Consider the following 25028-nt stretch of genomic DNA (forward strand, 5'->3'; position numbering starts at 1 on the left):
TTATATTACAAACTGGATCTGGTGTGTGCTACTGCAAGAGCTGAACTGCATTTAAATACCTATGGCATTTCTCTTTGGCTGTGATGAACTGTAATTTGGAAGCCATTTATAGTGGTCACAGTTCTTTCTCATCAGACCATGTTGCGACAGAGACTGTGTTGGTTTTCTGGATGACACTTGACCCTGCCACTTGCTCATCTTACACTGCTCAGGTGATTCTTGCCCACTTGTACTGTCATCCTTAAAGTTCTAATTATCAGCCTCACTCTCCAGCTAAATAAACTGTCTTTAACAAAACAAGTGTAAAGGAGAGTACAGGAGAGCGAGAGCGTGCCTAGAGTAAATCGACAATGAGAACCGCATGACAGTGGAGACCCCCTGGGATGCTTTCTTGACTGGACATGCCTACGTGGTGGCAGGAAACCCAGGCCAAATGTTCTAAGAGCCACTGCCAGGGGGAATACCATGCTTCCCTGGCTTCCCTTCCTTCCTCATTTCTAGGGGGTTGTCCCCTGCCCAAGGGTCATTTCCCTAAGGCTGCACAGTTTCACAGAGAGTGAGCTTAGGCAGGGGTCATGGACACAGTGAAGAGGAGCACCTTGGTGATGCTGACTCACTTGCAGAACCAAACAGCCCAGTGAGCCAGAGAACCGGGGCAGTAAGTATACAGAAAGCGGCACTACTTGGTATATCCGCCTGACATCACGCAAGTTCCAGAGAGGGCAGTCCTTGAGCAAATCAGCTGCCTCTCCCAGCACAAACCTGGTGCCCACAGAAGGATTTGGACAGCTTTTTCTGCCATGCCTCTGCTATTGGCCTGCTGCTAACACTGGGGCACAGACAAAGGGGACTTTCCATGAGTCACTCTCTCTCAATCTCAGCCTCTCTCTCCTTTTGCCATATTTGCTATATATGTGGGATGTTATGGTTCCACAGACCCAGACACACCTGGGGTTCTGTTCACCTAAGCGCTAGATGTGTCTGCTCCCAGAATAGAAAGTCAGTTATTCCAAGCTCCATTCTAACCAACAAGGCATGGTCCAAGTTTGTGACTCTTAATCCCAAATTGGGAGAGGAGTCACATTCCTTCTGAAAGGTTCCTAGCACACTTTTGATCCCACATGACAGTGACTTTGAAAGTCTGTTTTGAAAACAGAGCTGAGCACATGGGTATGCCTGTCTCCTCTCTGCATACAGCTCCCAAGTCTCTGGATCTAAAGGGAGCATACGCGGAAGCACATCTCCTTTGCAGGGCCCTCACACCACAAGAAAGGCTATGGGGTAACCCAGCATCTAGAGCCTGAGCCTAGAGGATGATGCTAAAGACCAGGGTGCCTTGGGGAGACTCAGGACCCAGTTCAAGCATCAGCTGGTAGAGCAGCTTTTCTTCATCCACCAAGTTGCTGATTGCTCCCTCCTCTTATGCCCATCCTGCCCTAGACCCACATCTGCTGGAGTACCAATTTAGAGCATCTAGCCCTGGAGCTGGAGCTCCTGAGACTCAGATGCTGGTGCTGCCCCCATTATCTACCTAAGAAGGTTGTGACACCCCTATAGTTGGTCACAGACAGCTCAGAGAGCTGGCCTGGGCTGTTGGCCACCGTGTAACCACCACTAGAAAGGCATTGTGGCCCTCCTTCTGTGACTTCAGGAGGAGCCTAGGGACTAAGACCTGGGAGGCAGTCGGTGGCCACATGTCCACAAAAAGGAGGGTAGCAACCTCCTTTGAAACCAAAAGGAGGTCCTGTTCGCAGCTCAGACAGCACTGTGGACCCCTCCCAGGGGATCATTATCTTAATTACCTCACCTGGGCCATGACTAACAGCCCCGAGGTGCTACTGCTGAGACCCCAGATTCTAGCTTAGAGGTAACTTCCTGCCAGTGCCCTGGGACTTCTGTTGCCAAGAGATATGAGACTATTAGGCAAGAGGCCCATGTTCTCCCAGAATCTAGGGGAGGAAGGAGGGCTCTGAAAGGCTGGAATAGGCGTGCTCTACCAGCCCTTTGTGATTTCAGACATGGTATTCAATCTCTTTTGAAATGCCAAATACTATTGAAGGAGCACGTGCTATTTTTATGATTTTTCAGGAAGGGTCACGGACTAATAAGAGGTTGAGAACATTGCCTAGAGGGTCCGTGCCCCCGCTGAGTCCATAGTGCTATTCTATTTATAACTGATATTAGTGGCCTTACTCCTAACATGGAAACAACAGCAGAATCCAGAACTAGCAGATGTATCCACCCCTGCAGTCTGTCTACTTCTTCTCTCAGGTCTCGAGTATTCTGGATGTTCAGCTAAAAGGTTGTTCACATCAGCAAAAAGGAACTGACCAAATGCACAGTCCAGAAATAAAGGTCCCTGGCCTTCTTTTGTCTTCAGGTAGGAGATACCCAATTGGACCGATCCTGCCTGAAGACTCCAGCATCCCACGCCCCTCCCGCCACCCTGTCCCCAAGCAGGAGATGGCAACAGAAGGTCCCCGGCAGCCACAGACATGTGTCAGGGTGATTTGGTGAGATCCAGCACTGAAAGCAATTTCTTACTCAGAAAATCATTTATCATGCACAGTCTGTCGAAAACAATCTCATTTCAAACCCTTCCCAGGGAGAGAAGAACTGACAACTAGCACTAAGTAATCTACAACATGGCCACTGGGAGTCATTTATCTTCCCTTCTCTCAGCTCAGGACTTGATGGATTCAGGAGAGAAGAGGAATGAGTCATACCGACTCTGAGGACACCCGTTCACCCTGTAAGGAGGAGCATCAGATAAAAGGGTGGGATGCTATATGAGGACAGCCACACACTCCTGGGTGCATAACTGGAAATTTCTTATTTTCTCCATTTTACTAAGTGAATGCCCAGAAAACAATTTTAGTATTCTAAGGAAGAGTTGTACCTCCCTCATTGCAAAATATGCTCTTTTTGTACTTTTAGTTCATCTTAAGAGCTAGAATTCTCCTTCTTAGGGAGTAATTAAGGAAAAGCTGGTTGCTTTTTCTATATGATCTGACTTTCCCTTTGCCTGGGGCGGTATTTCCTTTGCCAGACCATAGCATGGAGTTTATGGCATATTAGATAATTATTCTGTGCATGCCATCAGCACTGACGTCAACACCCTGGAAACAGACAGACAATCAAGCAATTTGAGGTCCACAGAGAAAAGCAGGAGGTGGAAAATTTTCCCTGTTAAGTTCCTGGCATTTTTTGGTAATTAGTTGCAGATAGGAGAAGCGATCAATCACTTTCCTTGCAGAGTGTCTGACTAAACTAAGGTTCTGGTTTTGAGGTTCACCAGGCCCACAAAGTGGAGAAGGAAATGCTACCCCACTCCAGTGTTGTTGCCTGGAGAATCCCAGGGACGGGGGAGCCTGGTGGGCTGCCGTCTATGGGGTCGCACAGAGTCGGACACGACTGAAGCGACTTCACTTTCACTTTTCACTTTCATGCATTGGAGAAGGAAATGACAACCCACTCCAGTGTTCTTGCCTGGAGAACCCCAGGGACGGGGGAGCCTGGTGGGCTGCCGTCTATGGGGTCGCACAGAGTCGGACATGACTGAAGCAACTTAGCAGCAGGCCCACAAAGATGCCTGTGAACTTCAGAGTTCCGTCATTTTAAAGCTGTGGTCAGCCAGTGACTTGGAAAGTCCTGCCAAATGCAAATTATGACAGGGATGCTAACTTCCTAGGAACCAAATTAAAACAGAAACACCTTTGTAGATGCACCAGTTCTCAGAAAGATTTACGTCATAGATACTTCATGACTGTAGCGTTTTTTATTCTGAAACAAATCACAAGGGTGTGTATATGCACTGTTTTAGGATGAAATGGTCCCCACGCTGTTTTCATTTGCTATCATTATCAGAGCATCTGAAATCCCGACTTCGAAAGAAATAATATGCAATTTTGTCCAAGACAAATGTAGGGATTAAAGTTAAAAATCTGGACTCAAACCCTCCTTGTGCCGTATGCTAGCTGCCATTTCCAACCCCTCTGTGCCCTGGTCTCCTCACCTGTTACTGAAGTGAGTTGCCATTTCCTACTCCAGGGGATATTCCTGGCCCAGGGATCGAAACCAGGTCTCCTACATTGCAGGCAGATTCGTTGCTGTCTGAGCCACCAGGGAAGCCTCCCTCACCTGTTACGGGGGCGATACTGGCACCTACCTTACCGGCTGCTATGAGGATGAACAGGTGACACAAGCAGCTTAGCACAATGCCTACCACAGAGTAAACATTCCATTACAAGCTTTCTGGAAAATTCTCGGCCAGAGATGAATTAGGGGGGTAGACCAACTGGCCAGTTTCCTGGAGGTCAATGTATAAGATACCCAAGAAATCACTGGAAACATAACAAGATCAAAAAATGGGATTTTCAACAAGAGTACTTACCACACATGATTAGGAAGAATGCTGGGGCAAACCACCTGTGAGAAGGTAAGCCTCTGTAAGGATAAATTCAAAGACCAACAGAGGGTCTCCGAACTCCTGGAGCCAAGTGGCCAGGGACTTAGGGGTATCTCTGTAATAGTTTTCTTCCTCCCCCTCCCTCTCTTCCCCAACAGGAAGCTCAGTCTCTTCACTAAATAAGTATTTAATAAATTATAAAGAATACCAGTCTGAAGGCATGAAAATTTATTACCCTGTCCAGATGTCTCCTTGGTCTACCAGGCTCTGAGCTATTTGGGCACTGGATCTAAACACTCTCCCAGCTCTTCTCATTCTCTCTCATTATTTAACCACCCATCAGTGGTCAGAAATTCCAGCTCAAGCCACCTGTAGTCAAGTCACAAGGCACCTCCCTCCACTGGGGCCAGACTCCAAGGGAGAAGTGACCCTCTGCACTCATGTGAGGACCTACAGCACTTAAGACCAAGAAAAGAAAAATCCACTATTAAAATATTGCTGGGACCTATCAGTGAGTGTTATTTAGAAGGTGTGGTTGAAATTTTTCTGTAGGGATGTAAGTTTAGATTGTGAATAATATAAATAGTTGCTGACTTTTCCAAAGTTAATATAGCAGCCTGTGGTCCACAGTTTTTTCATTTTGCTAGAATGATAAGAAAGTTATGGTCTGATCAATAACTACTCCAAGTCCATCCTGAACCATGGACACTGCGGAAAATAAAAGAAAGGTGAGTCATCCACCTGGAGAATCTCAAGATCAAAAAGTAGCCCAGTTTATCTTCCTGATTTCATCATGAACATTTATCTCCTTCACCCTCATCAACAGGTATACACAGAGAATAGATATATTAAAATTTCAATTGTTAATTTAATCAAGCATGATTTGACAGGGAACCTGCTGCAAAGAGCGCACTCTATGATGAACTCCAATACCAAAAATAGTGAGAGTTTAAAAGTAGATTATTTGAAATCCATCCCATTCCCGTTACTCGTATTCATTGCTGAGAAAGAAGATGGTTTACTCAGTCTACTATCTTCTAGGCACATGGAATGAAGTGACTCATTATCTTCACTCAGTGCTAAAGAAGGCAATACCATGGCCAGTGTACAGATAAAATGGTCAAGACATACAGAGACCACAATTCGGCCAAGGTTGCACTCCTAGAAAGAGGCAGACCTGCACTTCCCACACTGCCCTGCTGGTCCACTCCTAAAACCGCCATGGAAGATGGAACAAACTGCCTCACACGGACCAGGGTGGGTATCAAACGCTGAGCGCGAGCTGCTTCTACTCTAGAAACCAACGAGTGATGACTATAAGCAAACAGAAACAAAAACAGAAGAATTGAAAATAACAAGTGTTGGCAAGGATGTGGACTAACTGCAACTTTCACACATTGTTGGTAGGAATGTGAAACTGTACAACTACCATGGAAAATAGTTTAGTGATTCCCCATAAAGTTAAAACTGTTAGATACCCAGCAAGTCTGCTCCCAGATATATAAGAATTAAAAATAGGAACTAAAACAAATGCTTGTGTACAAGTGTTTATAGCAGCAATTAGTCACAATAGCTAAAAGGTGAAAACAACCCAAATGCCCATCAGCAGATGAAAGGATAAATAAAATGGGATATATCCATACAATGGAATATTATGCAGCCATAAAAGGGATGAAGCACTGACACACGCTACAACATGAATGAACCTTGAAAATAGGGTCACAAATATCACAAAGAGCCACATATGTACCATTCTATTTATAGGAAACGTCCAGAAGAAGTGAATCCATAGGGACAGAAAGTAGATCGGTAACAGTCAGGGGCAAGGAGGACAGGGAAGCAGGAAATGACTGTTTAGTGGGTATAGGGTCTCCTTTTTGGGTGATGAAACGTCTTGGAACTAGACAGAGGTGATGACTGCGTAACAGGAAATATACTGAATGCCACTGAATTGGACACTTTCATATGATTAACGGCTAATTTTATGTTACGTGAATTTTACCTCAATTAAAAAAAAAAAAGACAACCAAGGGTGGTAAAGTGTGGAAAATGATCCCTCAATTTCTCTATCCCACTCTGTCCTCTGTGAGTGAGGAAAGGGAGCCACACAGAGTTGCCTAACCTAGACTTGTACAGTAAAGTTGCATTGGTGGAGTTGGGATCAGAAATGAGCCCTCTGTCAATTAATTTAACACAGCTGGACAACGCAGCTGGATATTCCTGCTCCCCAAGGGCACTACAGGGAAAGGAGAAAAATATTAAGGGAAATATATCTTCTTCAAGCATAACTGATTGTTATCCCAACTCCTGTTTCTCTGGCTCAAGGCTAAGGTCTTTGGGAAGGCTTTCTCCATCTCCAACCCAGGGAGAGAGGCCTTCTATTTCTAGGTAAGCACCATCCTTGGAGAATTCAGCATCATGAAACACTCTTGACTCTCCTCAACAGAGTGAATTACATGCTCAGAAAGAATCTGTTTCATTTGCTTTTGCTTGAAGTGAAGTGGATAATCTCTTAACAAAATGATTATTGCTTTAATTTCCAGAGCTCTTATCCATTACTGAAGCCATGCTGTCTCTAGAGAAGAACCCTAAGTAACCTGGGTTTTAACCCACCCAGGATTGATGATTTACTAAGCCTGGGCTTTAGTTGGGGCCAAGTGACTGGAGAAATCATGGTTCTTTTATCCATTATTCTGCTGACATCAAAATCTCATAATACCCAAAACCCTGAAATGACACTTTTCTCTCCTTTACTATTTGTACATGTGACTAGGAGAAAATTATGCTTGATGGACATGTTTAAGATACATAAATTCTCAAACAGCTTCTTTCCTGCTTGCTCCAATCTGTTTCCACTGAACAAATCTGCATTGGCCTGAGAAGTCACGAGGCTCAGGGCTCATTCTTTCCACGCTGGCTTGGCTTTCTGAAGTATGTAGTTTTTACGTCATTGCCTTGAATGCAAGAGTGTGTGTGTAAAGATGTATGAGTATGTGCAGGTATACAGTGAATACTTTCCCTGTTAAAGGTACAGTGAAATTGATGGTGGTAACACCTGGCTGCCCAGCTCTCTGAAAGTTTGTCGTTTTTAGGTCTGCCACTAATCCTCTCAACATTTCTACAGACTGGAACTGAAACTCTGGTCTTCTAGGAGGAAAATACTAGTTATTAAGATTCACAGCCTAGAAGTCATTCTTGAGTTCTATTTTCAACTAAACAGCACATTCTGTCCATGATACCTCATAGTATGTGCTCACCACCTCCATCCCTCCTAGCCCAAGAGATAACCTTCTCAGCTGGGACTAATGAAATATCAGACTCCCACATATTCTCTTTGTAAGATAAAAATCTTGGGCCTTACACTCTATCGTTTGCATCATAGTCAAAAGGACTATTTTTGATAACAGCTCTACTGAGTTGCATACCACACAATTCGCCTATTTAAAGCGTACAACTCAATAGTTTTTAGTATATTCACAGAGTTGTGCAACCATCGCCACAATCCACTTCAGAACATTTTCATGACCTAAAAAAAAAAAACAAAACCCTCTGCATCCTTAAGCTGTCAACTGCCAATCTTCCCACTCTCTAAGGCCTAAAGCAAACACTAATCTATCCTCTGTCTCTATACACTTGCTTATTCTGAACTTCAACATGAATAAAGTCATATAATTTATGACTGACTTCTTTGACTTAGCATAATGTTTTCAAGCTTCATTCATGTTGTGGCATATATCAGTACTTCATTCCTTTTTATGGCCTAATATTCCATTGCATAGATAAACCATGTTATATTAACCCATTTGTCCATGGATGAGCATTTAGGTTGTTCTCATGTTCTGGTTCTTATAAGTAATGCTACTATGAACATTCAGGTACAAGTTTTAGTTCAGTCGCTCAGTCGTGTCTGACATTTATTTTCATTTCTTTGGGGTATATACCTAGGCGTGGAATAACCATGTCTTATGGCAACTCCATGCTGAAATTTTTGAAGAAATGCTAGACTGTCTTCCAGAGCTATTGTATCATTTTACATTTCCATCAGCAGTTTACAAAGGTTGCAATTTGTCCACATCTTCACCCTTGCCAACACTTGTTATGAGCTATCTTTTTTATTACAGCCATACTAGTGTGTGTGAAGTGGTATTTCATTGAAGTTTTGATTTACTATTCACTGATGACAAATGTGTTGATGAATCTCTCTCCTTGGCTCATGTTTTCATTGAGTTGTCTTTTTATTACTGAGTAGTAGAGTTCTTTATGTAGTCTAGATGCAAGTCTCCTATCAGACATACAATATGCAAATGTATTCTCCCATTCTGTGCTGTCTTTTCACATATTGATAGTGTCTTTTAAGAAACAAAGGTTTTAAATTCTGATGAGGTTCAATTTACGTATTTCTTTTCTTGCTTATGCTTTTGGTATCATACTTAAGAATTAACTGCCAAATCTATTGTCACAAAGGTTTACCTCTATTTTCTCCTAAAGGTTAACAGTCCTCTCTTACGTTAGGTCTTTGATCCATTTTGAGTTAATTTTGAATACGATGTAAGGTAAAGGTCAAACCTCATTCTTTTACATGTAGCTATACAGTTGTCCCAGCATCTTCTTAAAAAACATACTACTCTTTCAACAGTGAATGATTTTGGCACCTCATCAAAAATCAATCAATTATAAATGTTTTATTTTGAATTATGAGTTCTAGTTTGTTAACCTATACATCCAGAATGACTTTTAAAAGTAGAAATCACATGATTTCTCTCTCAATAAAACAGCTCACCCCCCATCACAAATCACACTCTATTCCAAAGGTTCTTACCCAGGGGCCAGAAATTCCCAAGAGGTTCTAGGATAATATTCAGGAAGTCTATCAACTTGGATGAGAAAAATTACATCTTTACTTTTATGACCCTCTAACTCAGATGTGGCATTTCTTTATATGTACATAAAAATGTGAGCAGAAAACTAGAAAAGTATTAATCATACTTCTGACTTTGTTTGCTAGCAATAAAAACCCCAGATATATACATGTGGGATTATTATAACTGATGCACATATCTCAAAATATCATTTACATTAATCCTACTTTAAAATTATAGGAGTGTATTAGAACCATTGCTCTTGGTCTTCATAATAATGCACTAATCAAGAGGCACATTCAATAATGAACTTGTTTATTTTTATTATGATAACTGTATTTCAATATAATTGGTTTTCTTACAATCCAGTGTTTTTATATTATGCATTTATAAATATTCTGAGAGATGGAGTCATAGTCTTCACAAGACCACCAAAGGACTCCTGAGCACATAACAAGCTAAGGAACCCCAATTTTCCCATTACCGGTTTTACTTTCTTCACAGCAAGGATCATCAAGTTAAATTATTATTTATTTGCTGACATGCTTATTGCCTGTGTCCCTCTGACACTGCGACTGGTTAGTGCCTAGTACTTAATGTAGTGCCTGGCACATAATAGCCACTCAATAAATATTTATTGAGCTAATTACTGAATCATCAGTCATTTTCTAAACAAGAGTGAACTCATCATCTTAATGAAAATAAAGATTACCCATACCAAGCTAGTGATGTATAATTCATACTGAAAATAATCTCACATTTATATTATCATCATCAGATTTAATAAGTGCCATCATGTCCCACGTCCTGTAGTAAATGCTTCATGTGCGGCGTCTCATTTACTGTTCTCAGAACTAAGGAGCCAGAATAATTATTATCCATATTTACAGCTATGGAAATAAAGGCTCAGAGCAGTTATATTCTTCCCAAGGTCACAGAGCTAGTGAGTAACAGAGTCAGGATTTTGTAACCACATCTACCTGCCTCCAGATTATCAGGTTTTTTTTTTTTTTAAACTACAACAAGACACTTCTAGGGAGACTAAAATAGGAATTTCGGAGAAAAAGAGGGGGACATTTCTGATTGTCCAGCTGAGAAAGCTGAGATCCTGTAAAGTTAAGAAATATGCCCTAGGATGTAGAATTCAGCAGAAATTTTCAATAAAATGTTCTTTCCACTGTCCTGTTTATGAGCCACAGCAGAAAAACCCCTCAGCAAAAATATAGCAAAACTAGGTGCTAATGGACTGTCTCACATGAAAGGATGAATTTTTGAAAAGGTTTATTTTGCAAGCACAATTAATACTAATAGGCACTAAGCTGAAGTCTGTTCTTTGCTTTCCTGGGGTCCAGTTTGCTTCTCTAAATATTAGGGCTCGGCCTCATTCGGGACATTAAGCACTTCATTAAGCTGAAATCCAAGTTAATTTGATTGCACAATTACAAACTGTCCCCGGCTGGGGTTTGTCTCATTTGTCAGGTGGCAAGGGGGCAGCATGGCCTGATGATATGCCAGATCCGCATTTTATCCCCAGCTTGAGGTCTCAGTGTTTTCTGCTTTTGACCTCATCAAGCCTTATGGTAAGGAAGTTAAACTGGAGCAGGAAGACAGATGCTCTCCTTACCAAATCTGTTGAGGGCACCTGGAGGCCCATCCACTGGGTCTGCAAAAGGACAGGGCACAGGAAGAGTGCTGGTCACTTTGAGGTGGCAGCAAATGGGGTCAAACCAGGGATCCCCTGTGCCTGGGGCAGCTCAGTCACATGAGAAGCATGCCTCCAGCAGTCCCCTTCCTGGCCCCTGTGCCCAGTCTCATTTTTACCAACTGCCGGCTCACCAGACAAATTATTCAGCTTGGGTGTAGGTGGGTGCCAAGGAGATGGATAATCATGTTCAATGGTGATTTGCTAACATTAGCAGACCCTGGAAACACCACATCTTGTAAGGTAGTATTTCCTTCTCCTCTGCTATTCATGGATGTAGTCAAAGGACCCACTCCCAGCCTTCTCCAAGAGAGACCCCTTCTCCAGCCAGCCCAGTCCCTCCACTGACTCAGCTGCAAAGGTGTCAGCCTTGCCCAAGAGCCGTCTGCCCTTGGCTGTCAGCTGCTGGGAGGCAATCTCTCAGCCCTTGGGATGTCATGTCTGAACAAAGTCTTTTGAGGGTCTTGGGTCAGCCAGGTAGGAACAGTAAGATTGGGAGTAGGGAAAGGGTGGTAAACCACATGAGAAAGTCCAACAACGTGATATATGGTGGAGGCTTTGGGTCAGGTGGAAGCTGTCAAGCTCCAACGTGGCTGAAGAAGGTCAGCCAACACAAGTTTATGTGACTGAGTCCCAATAAAAACTCTGAACATCAAGGCTCAGTGAGCTTCCCAAGTTTGCAGAATTCCTCACATGTTGTTACACATCAACACTAGAAAAGAACCACTGTCATGACTCCAAAGGGAGAGAACTGTGCGGAAGCTGTGTGTTGAGTGCTTCCCTGGCTTGGTCTGGCCTGTGTGCCTCTTCCCTTGGCTGATTTTAATCTATACCCTTTCCTTGTAGTAAATTGGTTGTGAGCATAACAGCTTTCAGTGAGTTCTATGGTCCTTCTAACAAGTCAGGGGTGGTTTGGGGAGCTCCCTGAACTTGCAGGTGGTGTCAGAAATGAGTGGTGCTGTGGACAGCTCGCCTTTCCTGCTTCTTCTGTATTATCTAAGCTCCACCCATGCCTGGGGACCCAGATCTAGTCTTCTTTCCTACTTGAAGATGTCCTAAATTACTGCAGCCCAGAAAGCACACCCTCTTCTGGACTTAAAGCTAGTGTTTCTCAAACCACTTTTTAGCAAAACCCAAATGAAGAAATATATCTTACGTCACAAACCAGCACACACATATGTTTATATATTATATAAAGATCTGTGTACATAATTGAGAGAAAATTTTCATATAATCATATTGACCTTCCCAAGCAGTATTTTTATCTAAGTCTGTTCAATCTCCTTTAAAAAAAAAAAAAAAAAGATGCTTGCTGTGTCCCACTCTATTGCTTTTACAAATTAGTAATAAATTGAGACTTGCAATTTTAAGAAACTCAGGTCTTGCCCACTACCTCGATAATTAACCACATGGCTGCTTTGTAATACATCTTGTTTTTTTCCCTTAACTTTAATGTGTTTACACCTTGTCCCTTTAAAGAAATGATTAAAAGTTTCAAAATAAACCTCAAAAGGAAAACAACAATATTTAATACATTTTTGGCCACTTTCATGCTAGGCAGCGTACTAAGAGCTTTTACATGCATCACCTAATTCTTTCCGCACACTACTCCAAGTAATATCATCATCCTTCATCACCATTTTCACACCATTGCACAAGTTTGGAGAGGTTAACCAGCTTACCCAAAGATACACGGCACTAAAGAGGCAGAGCAAGATGAAGCCCAGGAAGGTCAGATTCCAGAGCCTGCTGCTAACGACCAGGAAGCACTGTCTTTCCTTTCCACCCATTCTCATTCCCAGCCAGAGCTCCCAGCTAACCCTGCTGCCCCTCAGTGGACAGGGCATTCATACACACATGAATGCAGAGTCCTGGCCCAACCAGCTCAGGGAAGAGAGAGCTGGCAAAAGTTTCCTCCTCAGTCAATGCTCTTTTTAAGCAAGGGTCAGTAACCTTCTGCTTGCATGCAGCCCCGTACGCAGGCCTGTCCATTATGCTTCCCCTCATTCATCTCCAGGAAATCTCTATCTTCCAGAACTCCAGTCACCCCTGCCTGCTTCTCCCCACCCCTCCCGCCTTCCCCACACCAATTAAATGGTCATAGTCGACCAACTTGCAGACAGGTTAAGACAGCAAGGAATCTGAGGGAGGCAGGGAATTCAGGGGAGATGGGGCTTCTCTAAGAAACCGCCCTGCTGTTCTCTGTCAAACTGCTCTGAAGACAGGTTCGATGTGTCCACAACGATCCCCAGAGACTCTCCAGTAGTAGGGAAGACTCACAGTCTTGCAGAGAGGTGGCAGCTGTTTTCTGCATCTGTTTGGGCACCCAAATGATGCCCAGGTCCTGTGCCCTAGAGCTGCATCTCAGAAGGAGTGGTTTTGACTGGAGATTATTTGCATATTTGACTCATAGCTCAAGGAGGAAAACTGCCCCTAAAAACAGGTGCTAACTCAGAATGAATAAGAGAGGCAGAATACACAGTGTTTAGGCTCTGCCCTTTAGATTCGTCTCACTTTACATACTGCTTCCTGAGTTGCTTGGTATTAGAGGAATAGCTGGGAAGTCTAGGGCCTCCCTTCCCTAGTCACGTCAGCATTGCCCCTACATTTTCAAGATTTCAAATGCAATGAGGGAAGGGGTATGACCCAAGGAGAGGTATACACCACAGAGAGACTCACACTGAGACTTGTCTTGTATGCCCAGGAAGGGGAGGGTTCCCAATCAATCTTTACTTTGGGTATGAAGACTGCCCTCTGCCATGTGATCTTAATGGCAGGAAAACAAACAAAAAAACAGAGTGAGTGAGCAGGTAAGACTACCCTAACAGAGCAGGAATCCTTAACTTGGGTCCATGGACTAACTTGAGAATCCCTGACAAGCAAAAATTCCTATCAGATCAGATCAGTCGCTCAGTCGTGTCTGACTCTTTGCGACCCCATGAATCGCAGCACGCCAGGCCTCCCTGTCCATCACCAACTCCCGGAGTTCACCCAGACTCACGTCCATCGAGTCAGTGATGCCATCCAGCCATCTCATCCTCTGTCGTCCCCTTCTCCTCCTGCCCCCAATCCCTCCCAGCATCAGAGTCTTTTCCAATGAGTCAACTGTTTGCATGAGGTGGCCAAAGTACTGGAGTTTCAGCTTTAACATCATTCCTTCCAAAGAAATCAAATCCCCCAAAGGGTGCTTGACCCACAAAAGAACCACCACCATCATGCATGGCAATGCACACACGCTTTCTATCATTTGATTTGCTGCAGCTCCAACCCTCACCCATTTGTGCCTCCTTCAAGCATATACACACACATGCACAAGACACGCAGGCACCAGGTACCCTCTCCTTGCCTGTCTCCCAGCCTCACCACGTACTTGATAACAGATTGTGCTCGAAGGCACAGACAGGCTGCATGGCTCAATTATTAATGCTGCTCTTTACAGACCTTGTCTTATTATTGCTGTTCATGCTATTAGGAAGAGGGAAAAATCCTTAATGCAGTCCTCACCCATTTCCTCCCGCTGCTAGAAGGAAAAGCAATGTGCCAGGTGGAGCCACCTAATAGCATCATGTTTTCACCTTTCTCTGCAGACAGTACCTGCAGTTTCCTCTAGGGCATCAAGATCAAGTGTATCTCCAACCGGGCTATGGGCTCATTTTCTGTGGGGACTAGGAAGGCAAGGTAAAAACACTAGCTCTCAAAGGAAGAAACAAGGACTCTGAATAGGATGTCTGCATAAACAGGAATGTGGGTAGAGTATGTTAACAGGTGGACCCTGGAGCCCTACCTATGGTTTCTTCCTGAGAGAATCACAATCAGTGAAAATTCAGGAGAGGGAGCCATAGCTCAGACTTGAGACTGTATCTGGAGAGGAAGGTACAGAGATGCTATGCTGTATTTTGTCCTTGAAGGGGTCACAGTGTAAGAATTTCACGAGCTGACCCCAATGCTTGGCAAATTGGGAAATTTAAGGTTGATGAAATTACACCCAGGGTTTATCTATGTTAACCCATGCTTTTATACCAACATATGTTAAAGATTAAACCAAGTTTCAAATGTGCCCATTTGTCAGAAAATAATCTTGAGCAATTATCACTGACACACTTAGTATAGCCAACTCTCTTTTGGTGAAGTAATACACCAGTAGAACAGACAGATTTGGACCTTTATTTCTTATAAATAATCTGACAATTTAAGGGGGTTATGTTCGTTTCCATTTATGTCCTGGAAAATAGACTCTTGTGACTTAGCAACCATGTTTAAAAAGCTCTTGCAGTTCTTAAATAAACAGAGTGTATGTTTATGAGGTCCTAACAATGTTATTTTCAGGGATGACGTAGACTTACTGATATGTGTCTTTGGGGATTTACAGTAAGTTGTGGGTGATTTGTTGCTGCAACATACAGTATTTGTCTAGAGAAAGGTGGACATTCTCTTATGCAGCATTAGGAAACATGTTAAATGGGAAACAAGCTGGGGCTTGCTCACCATGGAAAGAGAAGGGCCCCTTTTTGGGAATCAGAAGACCAAGAGTTAAGAATATTTTCTGGCAGTCAGGGATCAGAGCTAATTCAAGACCAGAAAGAGAGACCATTTAGAATAGAGATTGAAAACGGCCTACAGAGATGTTTTGTTTGGCGTGTAGAGTACTTTTAAAAGTGGTAGAGTCATGGGCAATATTTTAAAACTGGAGATTCAACATGAAAGCCCAGTTTCTTCTCTTTTCCTTGAACCAGGGAAGATTTGCCCACACAAGTCTGCATTTTTGCTTAGGGACAACCAGGTGGGAAGTTATTTCAGGGATGGCTCAGGCTCTCAGCTCATCCTGGTCCTCACATATCTGCTAGCCTCACTTCTAACATCTGCCCACCCCTTTCCACTTGAGCTTGCACACCTCAGTCCAGGAAATGTTCTTTTTTGACTGTGGCACTTTCTGTGAACAGATCTCTTACACTGGCAAGGCTCATTTTCAGATATAAGGATGGACAAAGCACATGTGTCTTCAAAACTCAACAGAAAAGCAAGACTATTAGTTTTTCTTTTTTAATGGACATATCTATAGGGGTCATTTTTATTAAATGACATCAAATGACATTACTATTTCCCAAAGCCAAGTCATAAGACACGGTTTGAAATGGAATGTTTGTTTTTATTTTCTCATCTGAAACAATTAGATGACACCGGGAGGACTGTGGTATAAAGCATCTGTCTTTGGGCATGTTTTCTTATCTGTGAAATTTTCCAGACGGTTGGGGCTGACAGGGAGGGAGGGAAGGGAGCCAAATTCTCCATCAGGCACCGCAGACACAGTGCCGAGGGCCCACCATGCTTCCAGCGACCCGCAAAAATGGCTGAGTTCCAATTTCTTCAAAATCAGAAGAAAAAAATAATAATGAACATGTCATAAGGACTCTAGCCTGGATTATACTTATCTTTATAGAAAAACAGTAGTAAAAATATAACTTTTAGTATTTTTGTAGAGAAATGGACTTAAGAATGCGAAAGCACCCAGAGCCCATGGAAATCACAGGGCAGCCCTCCAGGCAAATGCTAGTCTCCAGACCAGCATCCCAGGTTGAGCCGTGGTGGGTCTGCCCATAGCACCACCTCCTTAGCCATGACTTTTGTCTCCCACCATCTCTATGGATGCTCTGCATGTGGCAAATTCATAGGTGAGGCCCCTGTAAGGAATGTTACACCCAGGCCTCAGTTCCAAAAGGATGGAACAGATGCCTTGTATCCAGTCACTTCTGGATATTTCTAAGTAGACGTGTGCAAAGGTTTGTCACCAGACACAATTGGAGAAGAGCGTTACTGCCACCAGGGACAGCTTGCTTTTCTGATTCTGTTCTGCCATCCTGAAAGCATTCTCAATTCTTAATCTCAGTGGCCAATTTTGAGGCAGGGCTTCACTGGACTCGGTACATACTGAAAAGAAAATCCAAGAAGCCCAAAAGCACATGCCATACTAAGAGCCCCTTTTATGGATTACTTGAGTCGGTAGGGGGGACTGAGCTTTCTGTTTCCTCAACACAAAATCGCCCCAGAGCCAAACACCCTATAAAACCCAGCTATCTTTTCAGCTTCTGAAACTTTAGCACTTGTTGTTAACAAAGCTCATTATTAGAAACTGATGATATATAGCCTAGTGATATCTCACTGGTTATCTTGTTTTGTTACCGTATTTTTCCTATATTTATGGCCATGCTCTCGTGAAAATATTTATAATTTAAAAAGCTCAATGGAAAAAATCTAGCTTCATACATAGTATTTGAAATCACCAGTATCTAGAAAAATACCTCACGTACAATCAGTACTTAATAGACATCTATTACTTGACCGATGGGCTTCCCTGGCGGCTCAGACGGTAATGAATTTGCTTGCAATGCACAAGACTCGGGTTTCATCCCTGGGTCAGGAAGATCCCCTGGAGAAGGAAATGGAAGATCCCCTGGAGAAAGAAATGGCTACCCACTCTATTATTTTTGCCTGGAGAATTCCATGGACAGAGGAGCCTGGTGGGCTATATTCCATGGGGTCACAAAGAGTTCCTGATTGATACCTTTAAGTTAGGTACACGGCTTTCAGCCCATCTCTGTTATTATGATGAGACTTGGGGCTAATCCTTCCATGCTATACTTTCCCATCCATTTATATGTGAGACAAGATTGTCTCCTATATACACACGTGCATGCACACCCACACACAAACATATACACTTCCTTCTCCCAAATTCTGGGAACAGTGACATGTATATCCAAAAAGTCCCAAGGGCATCCTTGCTGCAAGGGACTCTATTTTTACTCCACAAATGACTCATCACTGACCAGGGTCTCCCCAAAGCTTCCTTTTGTCAGGCTGTCAGGAAGAAGGACAAGAGGAATAAAAGAAGAGGCAGAGGTCACATCTCCATTCCTGTCTGCAGCCCATAAACCCCATGATGAAGCTGTACCAGTCAACACCACACCTCAGAACAACCATGGTTGTGTTAAGCATGTGTTCTGCCCCTGTATTTGCATCAAACTGTTCTGAACTCTAATCTTTCCCTCCAGCTGGCTTTCACACTGATCTCTCAGCAGTTGCTGAATGCATGCCTGGCTGCGACTTTAGGTAAAGGACCATTGCCCATGCTGGGCAATGGGGAGACGATCCAGCCCTCTGGTGGTATAAACACACCCTAGTTGCAGAAGACATAAATAACTAACTGGGTCTGAAAGGGAATGCATCTTCTTCATTTGCCCTAAAACAATTATTCTTTCCTTTCTTTCTTTTTTTTTTTAAAGCCAGAGGCCTAAGGAGGGTCAGATAATCTGAGGTTTTCTTTTAAATTCTAGAGAGTAGTGAAAAGAGAAGAAATACTTCATTCTAATTTTGGAGAGTAGAGTACATATGGATTTATAGACACAGTTACGAGATAGTGTTTTCACAGAGGAAACAAATGAGCGGTGGGGCAAAATGTACTCAAAAGTTATGTGTAACAAATTCCAAACAGGCCAGACCAATGCATTCAGCCTTGTCAACCTCCCACAACAGAGCTGGACTCTAACCTCCTCTCTGAAATAGTACACACACGCACAGAAAGAAAAGGCAGGATCTTAAATTTAAGAAACTCAATGCCTCATGCCAATGGGAATAAAATAAACTAATCCCAAGCACCCACCTGGCTGGGTTTGCTCTTTTCCACCTGGGATTATCTCTGTTCCTTTCCACATCCCTAACATTTCCCCCAAAATGACAGCCTGAAAGTCCAGAATTGTGTAAAAAGTCATTATTGCTTCTGCTATTCACTGGATAATACTGTCACATCTTTATCTTTTATTTAGTAACCAAAAGATCAAGTAGAAAAGGGCCTGGCCTGGGAGGGAAGGACTTTGACTTCTGGCTCTAGTTCTACCTGCGGTTGGTGGGGCGACCATAAGAAGGTCACGTAGCTCTCAGTCGGTAGGAGAGGATGCTGAGGCACAGAGAACAGTGAACTCCGTTCCGGGTAAACTCTACTGAGTGAACTCTGAAGCCTCGGCAAGTTGCAGCATTTTACTCTAAAGCTGTCTTTTGCAGCAAACCTGGAAGGTCTAGCTCCATCTTCCTTCCCACTCCTAACAGCCCTTGATTTTTGCCTCAGGAAATGCTGAAGATAAGCAGTTCCCTTGACGTTTCTAGCTGCTATTGCCCGTGGTACCTCTGCATCTCCTACACAGTGAGTAGCAAGCGAGAAAGCCTAGACCCTTGTACAGCATGGAAGATGGAAGGAACAAGGTCGCTTACCCTCTCAGCATATTCTCCACCTGTCTTCTCTACCAGGCTTACAGCCCACTGATATAAAACGGGCAATTTGCAAAAACCATGTCCGAGAATTGAGGGTTGCTATTCAAGGTTAAATTGCGAACGAGGACAGGACTTCCCATTGGGAGTTATTTACAGCCTCTTTGCCCCTAAGGCGTCTCCTCTCCCTCAGCCCTCTTTTTGTGGGCTGGCCCCCTCCACCATCTGACATGCCATTCTTTCAACAGCTGCTGGCTCTCCTGTTGTGTTCCCTTCACAGATGTGCAGTGCTGTTCTGAACATCCTGCCCTTGAACTTTCCCTACCCATAATTTTCCAAACCAAAGCCTGGCAATAAAAATGTCAGTGAGGGATGGAGAAAATTGGAGGGAGTATTTAAAAAGGAAAAGGGAAAAATAGGGAGATGCTTCACACACACAGGGATCTGTGTTGACTTCCTCCACAAAGGTTTAAATGCGTGCCTCGATGTCTTGAAAAGGGCATGAAGGTGGGGAGCTGGAGCCAATTTCTCAGAACGTTACCTAGAAGGACCAGGTTCCATAAAGGAGCTGGGTCCAGAATAAATGGTGAGCTTCCTTTGCGGTGCCACAGGCTGACCAGCTGCTCCTGCTGTGGGGACGGGGGGTGTGCTACTGGCGACAAGGAAAGTAGATTTCGTGGTCCTTTACAGGTTCCAGCGTACTGTTCTGGGAGTAACGTACATTGTCCTCACAGTTCTCCCAGGTGTCTGCTCGAGGTCAACACCTGTGTGTGTGACGGGCAATAACAAAACCAGAGCTGGAGGCTAGATATCTTACACGGTTTCAAAGACCTACACAGAAACCTACTTGGAATCAAATTTTTCTAAAGTCCACCCATTTGATGTACACATAATGCTCTAACGAACTCTGAAGCACACAACGCAGAACTGTAACAGGTTAACTCTATCCTGAAACCCTCTACTCTAAAGAGATAAAAGAAACTAATGGGGAAGCATAGCCTCTCTGGTTATCTCCTCTTAACCTGCCAAATAACAAGCTCAGAGACCTAGGTAAGGATGGGAGGGCAAAGGGGGTTTCCACCAGGAAAAAATTCAATTAGTAGGACAGGCCTTTAAGAAACAATCAGCTTTCCTTGTTCTTTGCTAACTTGATCTTATTCCATCACAAAATGCTGCCTCTCGACTGAAAGAGAAGACATTCTTTTTTGAGCCATAGTTTAGAAAGAAATGAATCAAGACTCAAACAGACATCAGACAGTGCATGGTCCAAACACTCCATGTCCCAGTGAGGAAGCTCACAGGACCCTTGTAAGCATGGCTGCCTTGCAGACTTGGCCCCAAAGGTGCGGAACGGGGAGATGGAGAACGAAACAAGAAACAAGACAGATGAGTTGGCAGGATGAGGCTATGTGAACTCTCCTGTAACATCTACTGAACCCACGTAGACACTTCCACATCTGGAATTTTACTCCTTGACTTGGAAGTAAGGTGACTTTAGATATGTGGATTCAAATCCTAGCTCCAGGACTTACTAGCTATGTGGTTTTGGGCAAAATACTGCAGTTTCATTTGTAAAGTGGAATAGGTCACAGTCCCCACCCTATCAAGTTGTCAGGACAATTCAATGAGACTGCACATATAATTAATTTTGAAGGGCTTAGCACCTTACCTCAGCACACAGCACAGGATCAGTGAATGTTCCTCCACCCTCTCTCTCCTTTTAAGGAGAATTTCTAGGCAAAGGGATTAGAGGCCTGGCTGTGTAAAGATTCAGGTAGGTAGGTAAAATGGGAGAGTAACTAGCCAGTTCTACTAAAGCTCTGGGTATCCCCATTACATCAATGATGCCCATGCTATTTTTAAAGACTATGAAAACAGTCTGGTCAATAACCATACCTAACCATAAGCAATTTGGCCATGTGGAAAATATTCATCATGATCACAATGAAGTTGTCTCGAATGAATGAACTGAATATAAAGTGAATGAATAACTGAGTACAAACAATGTTCTACGGACTGGGGCAAGGCCGTTTTCACACGGTAACACCACTGTTTTCCTGGAATCTGGCCCTTGGATCAGATGCTCTCCAAAACATGTGCCGCTGTCCCCACCCACCGCCTCCCAATGTCCACAACCCTCCGGAACAGCAGTTCTGACACCAGAAGCAGAGAGCAAAGATCGATGAAATCAGCAGGTGCCCCCCACTGTGCACCAGCCATTCTGGAACAGATAAAGTCATTAAGGAAATTTTTAACAATGCATAACCTTTCAGCCTTACTCTGCTCACAGCAGGTAGCCTGCCTTTTTAGAGACGCGAGCCAGCAATGAAGTCACCAGTGAGCAGGACTTGACCTTCATTTTCAGCGTGTGCAATGTTAAATATTCATAATCCACCTAACTGCAACGCAAGAACTAGTGGAGTTTAAACACGAATCGCAGGAATAAATATCTTCACACAGGTTGAGTCATCTCTCCAAGAATGCCCTTGGAAAAAAGGCAAATACCCAGGCCCCTGAGTCTCAGCCTCAGTTCCCTTGGAATTCTAGAAGCAGCAGGAACTTATACATTATGCAATCCGTGGATCCTGCCCTCACACTGACATCTTTGGGTCTTTTTTTTTTTTTTTTTTTAAGAGAAGAATTACTGTTCCCATGTCAAAGGGAGGAACTAGACAGGGATGGGACCAGCAACAGTGACATTATCACCCACGAGATGTCCAGGGGCACTTTTGACTACATTGTACAATTTTTTAAAAAAATCTTTGCTTCACAGGTGATCAGAGTGTGTAGGAGTCAAAGGGATGTGGGTATGGAGAGACATCAGAATTAGGAGCTGAAGCACCTTAAATCAGGTACCTTTTAAAAAATGAAAGTCGTTAACAGAGTCAATCCTAAAAGTGCTCATCACAAGGAAGAAAAATGGTTTTTCTTTAATTTTGTATCTATATGAGATAATGGGTGTTCACTGAACTTACTGGGGTAACTGTTTTATGACGTACATTAAGTCAAATCTTTATGCTGTACACCTTAACTTACACGGGGCTGTGTATCAATCATATCTCAATAAAACTAGGAGGACAAAAGAAGGAAAAGGAAATGGAGTTCTCTGGGACAGTATCTGCCTCGTGCGGCCATTTAACATTTTGGGGGGAGGTGGGGTTACTGTGTGCAGTGGGCTTAATGCTTCCCCATGTCCATCCAATCATTGGGTGGAACGTCTCCCTCTGCTTGGGTGGTTTCTTAAGAGACTGCTGCTGGGGTAATGAAACCTGTTAACACGGTTTCATGTAATTCTCTTGGGCTTTCCAGACCAGGAGCTCTGATCACAATCTGTCTCAAGCAGATAGTAACTACTTGAGGCTGCACAAGTGATTCTTCTGTGGTGACCACCCTAAGAAAATTAAACCCAAAGAAGGGCTTCTCAAAGCCCTGAATGAAAAAGACCTGTTTGGGGATCCATCTTGGCTTAACAATGGAAAAGGAGAGAAGTGTAGCAGTCGTCTTTGGAAATGACTTACCCACTGCCTCTTGATGGTGAAATAAGCTTTGAAAGGTTAAGAAGATCATAAACCCACCGATGACATTTATCTGAATTGCCTGTTTATTCATACCACCTGCACTGACTGTCCTGCCTTGACACCGAGTCAGCCACAATGACCAATGGAGCCTGTTTTCTATATTAACGTGTATTTCTTGCATGATTTAAAGGGCCAGGTGCAGAGAGCCACACATCTTGAACTTGAGCATCCCCCAACATTTTGGTTAAAACTCACTCAGACAAGCCATTTCATGGACCATTCATTGTCTCCCCAATTAGGTTCACAAAAGGGAAAGCCTATGCATTGTCTTCCATTTACTTAAAGGGTATAAATACTATAACTGAAATTCATCTGAAGAATATGAGGCACTTTTTTCCAGGGTGATGATTTAGCGTAACTTCCAAGAGATGCTTAAAGCTCTCTTTCCAAGATGCCCAGATGGCCAGGCAAACCGCGAGTGTGTAAAACTGGTGACAGTTTTGAATGAAAGGGATGCACGTTAAGAATTTATATTCTGCTTTCTTACTCGCTTCTCATTTGCATCTTATATGTGGATAGAACTTTTTATCTTGCTTACTATGCTTAATTATAATTTGTCTAATGGACTTTCTTTTTATTCTTGGGAATGAATCTGTGGCTTATCATGGAGGTTACCTTATAGCTTCTGCTTTAATTTGTCTCCCTACTCACAGGGAGCATCTTTGCTGACTTTCCCCAGGAAGAGAGTAGACCCTTGGTATCGACTGTACTGATGAGGTCACCCATAGACAGACTCCTGAGGTTTGACTTCAGAACCCAATGCAGTAATTCCAATGAAAAGTAGAAAGGGCTACACAAATAAACATAAGATCATCTTATAAACAAAGCCTCGCTATGCCAACCACACAGTTTAGTGACAGAAGAAAGACTGAAGTTAGGATGAGGCTAAAATAGTCCCCAGGGAGAGGGAGGACAGTCTTGGTTCAAAGATTCTTGGCACTTTTGCTTGGAAAAACTGAGCACAGAACCAGAAGTCTATCCATGGAATAGACTCTTTGCAAGTCCATGAAGGAAACCAGAACCAGAGATGGTTCCCAGGGCTTTCCCAGGCTCAGCAGAATCACAGCCAAATCCAAAGGACACTGAGGTGGTGCAGGGGGCATCCAGGAAAGAGGGCTCTGCCTTGGGGAATTCTATTCCCATCCAGCCTCTCACTTGGAGCTGAGAACACCACACCTGAGAGAGCCAAAGACCACTCCCCAGTGGATGCTGTGAAAAAGGACACGAGTCAAACCCATTTTACAAGAGCATTTTATTTCTGAGAAACACAGAGGAGCCAAAAAGGAGAGACAAGGAAAGAAGGCGCCAAGGTCCTTCTGACCGATCACCCCATTCACTTCCACGTAAGGGTTTGCCTATCTCGGGCTCACAGACTACATGCCTGCAACTGCTTCCTGAGCCCTGGCATGGAAGCTGACACAGGGTGCACTCCAAGACTTTTGAGAACACTCCTCAGTCCTGGGGGAGAAAATGCAGAAATAAGACAAGCGGCTCTAGAAGATATTCGGTTCAATTCAAATATGATCCAGAATTATGAAGAGGAGATATTTAAATGAGGCTTACCTTCGATGACATACCAGTTGGAGTTTTCCAAACTTAAAAAGCTCTTTTCTCTCTTGGCCAGGAAGAGCTGACGGAAAAGTGCATGGAATCTCAATCCTGGAGAACATTTTAAGAGTCCACCTGCGGTGGGCGGGGGCAGTCCAGCCTTGTGCGTGCAGATGGGCTGAAGGACCGCTGATATTCTAGGTATGGCCAATTCCCAGAGACAGGTGATGAGAGGAGATGTTTTCTTTATCTTCCCTGACATGATTTTGGCTCAGCACCCAAATGCACAAAATCCTTTGGCTGGTGACCAGTAACTCTGAGAAATTCAGAGTTTAGGCATGCATGAAATTACTACCATCCTGAGCCACAGGAAAAGAACACTAAGCTCAGAATTCAGGCACACCAGGCTCTGAGCCAAAAGGGACACCAAGCAGGTTTCCTCAGATCAAACTCTAGCACCGAGGCCTACTAGGCTGAGAGTTCAGGGAATCAAAAACACTCTCACCGTGGACAATGCAGACAAAGAGCCTAAGGCCACCGTCAGGTGTCAGGTTCATGCCCCCACAGAAGGGAGTCAAACCAGCTCAGCTCCAGTTTCCCAGATGCTGTCAATTTCAAGCCTGTGACAGATCAGTTGCAACAAATGATGTACAAGTGGGAGTGGGGGCGACACC

The 25028-nt window shown here is 43.6% G+C and overlaps 1 protein-coding gene across 44 annotated transcripts in view; it reads right to left on the reverse strand.

Annotated features, from left to right (window-relative positions):
• KCNMA1 (potassium calcium-activated channel subfamily M alpha 1) overlaps window positions 1-25028 on the reverse strand; it is a 771468-nt gene that overhangs the window by 361687 nt on the left and 384753 nt on the right. For 2 of the 44 annotated variants that reach the window (XM_055537151.1, XM_055537102.1), the window contains exons 5-6: window positions 24370-24489; window positions 24247-24264 (exon numbers count right to left, since the gene is read on the reverse strand). The exons of 16 other annotated variants lie outside the window; for them this stretch is intronic. Coding sequence is in view for 7 of the 28 variants with exons in the window: in XM_055536938.1 (XP_055392913.1) it covers window positions 24173-24264; window positions 24370-24551 (274 nt within the window). In the remaining 21 variants the exon portion in view is untranslated. Of the gene's footprint in view, window positions 1-16094; window positions 16332-17274; window positions 17394-24039; window positions 24265-24369; window positions 24671-24859; window positions 24975-25028 lie in introns of those variants that run through there. 26 more of the 44 variants (XM_055537140.1, XM_055537015.1, XM_055536965.1 and 23 more) reach the window with 24 other exon arrangements.

This window comes from Bubalus kerabau, chromosome 1, assembly GCF_029407905.1.
Source record: "Bubalus kerabau isolate K-KA32 ecotype Philippines breed swamp buffalo chromosome 1, PCC_UOA_SB_1v2, whole genome shotgun sequence".
NCBI classification, from domain to species: Eukaryota; Metazoa; Chordata; class Mammalia; order Artiodactyla; family Bovidae; genus Bubalus; species Bubalus kerabau.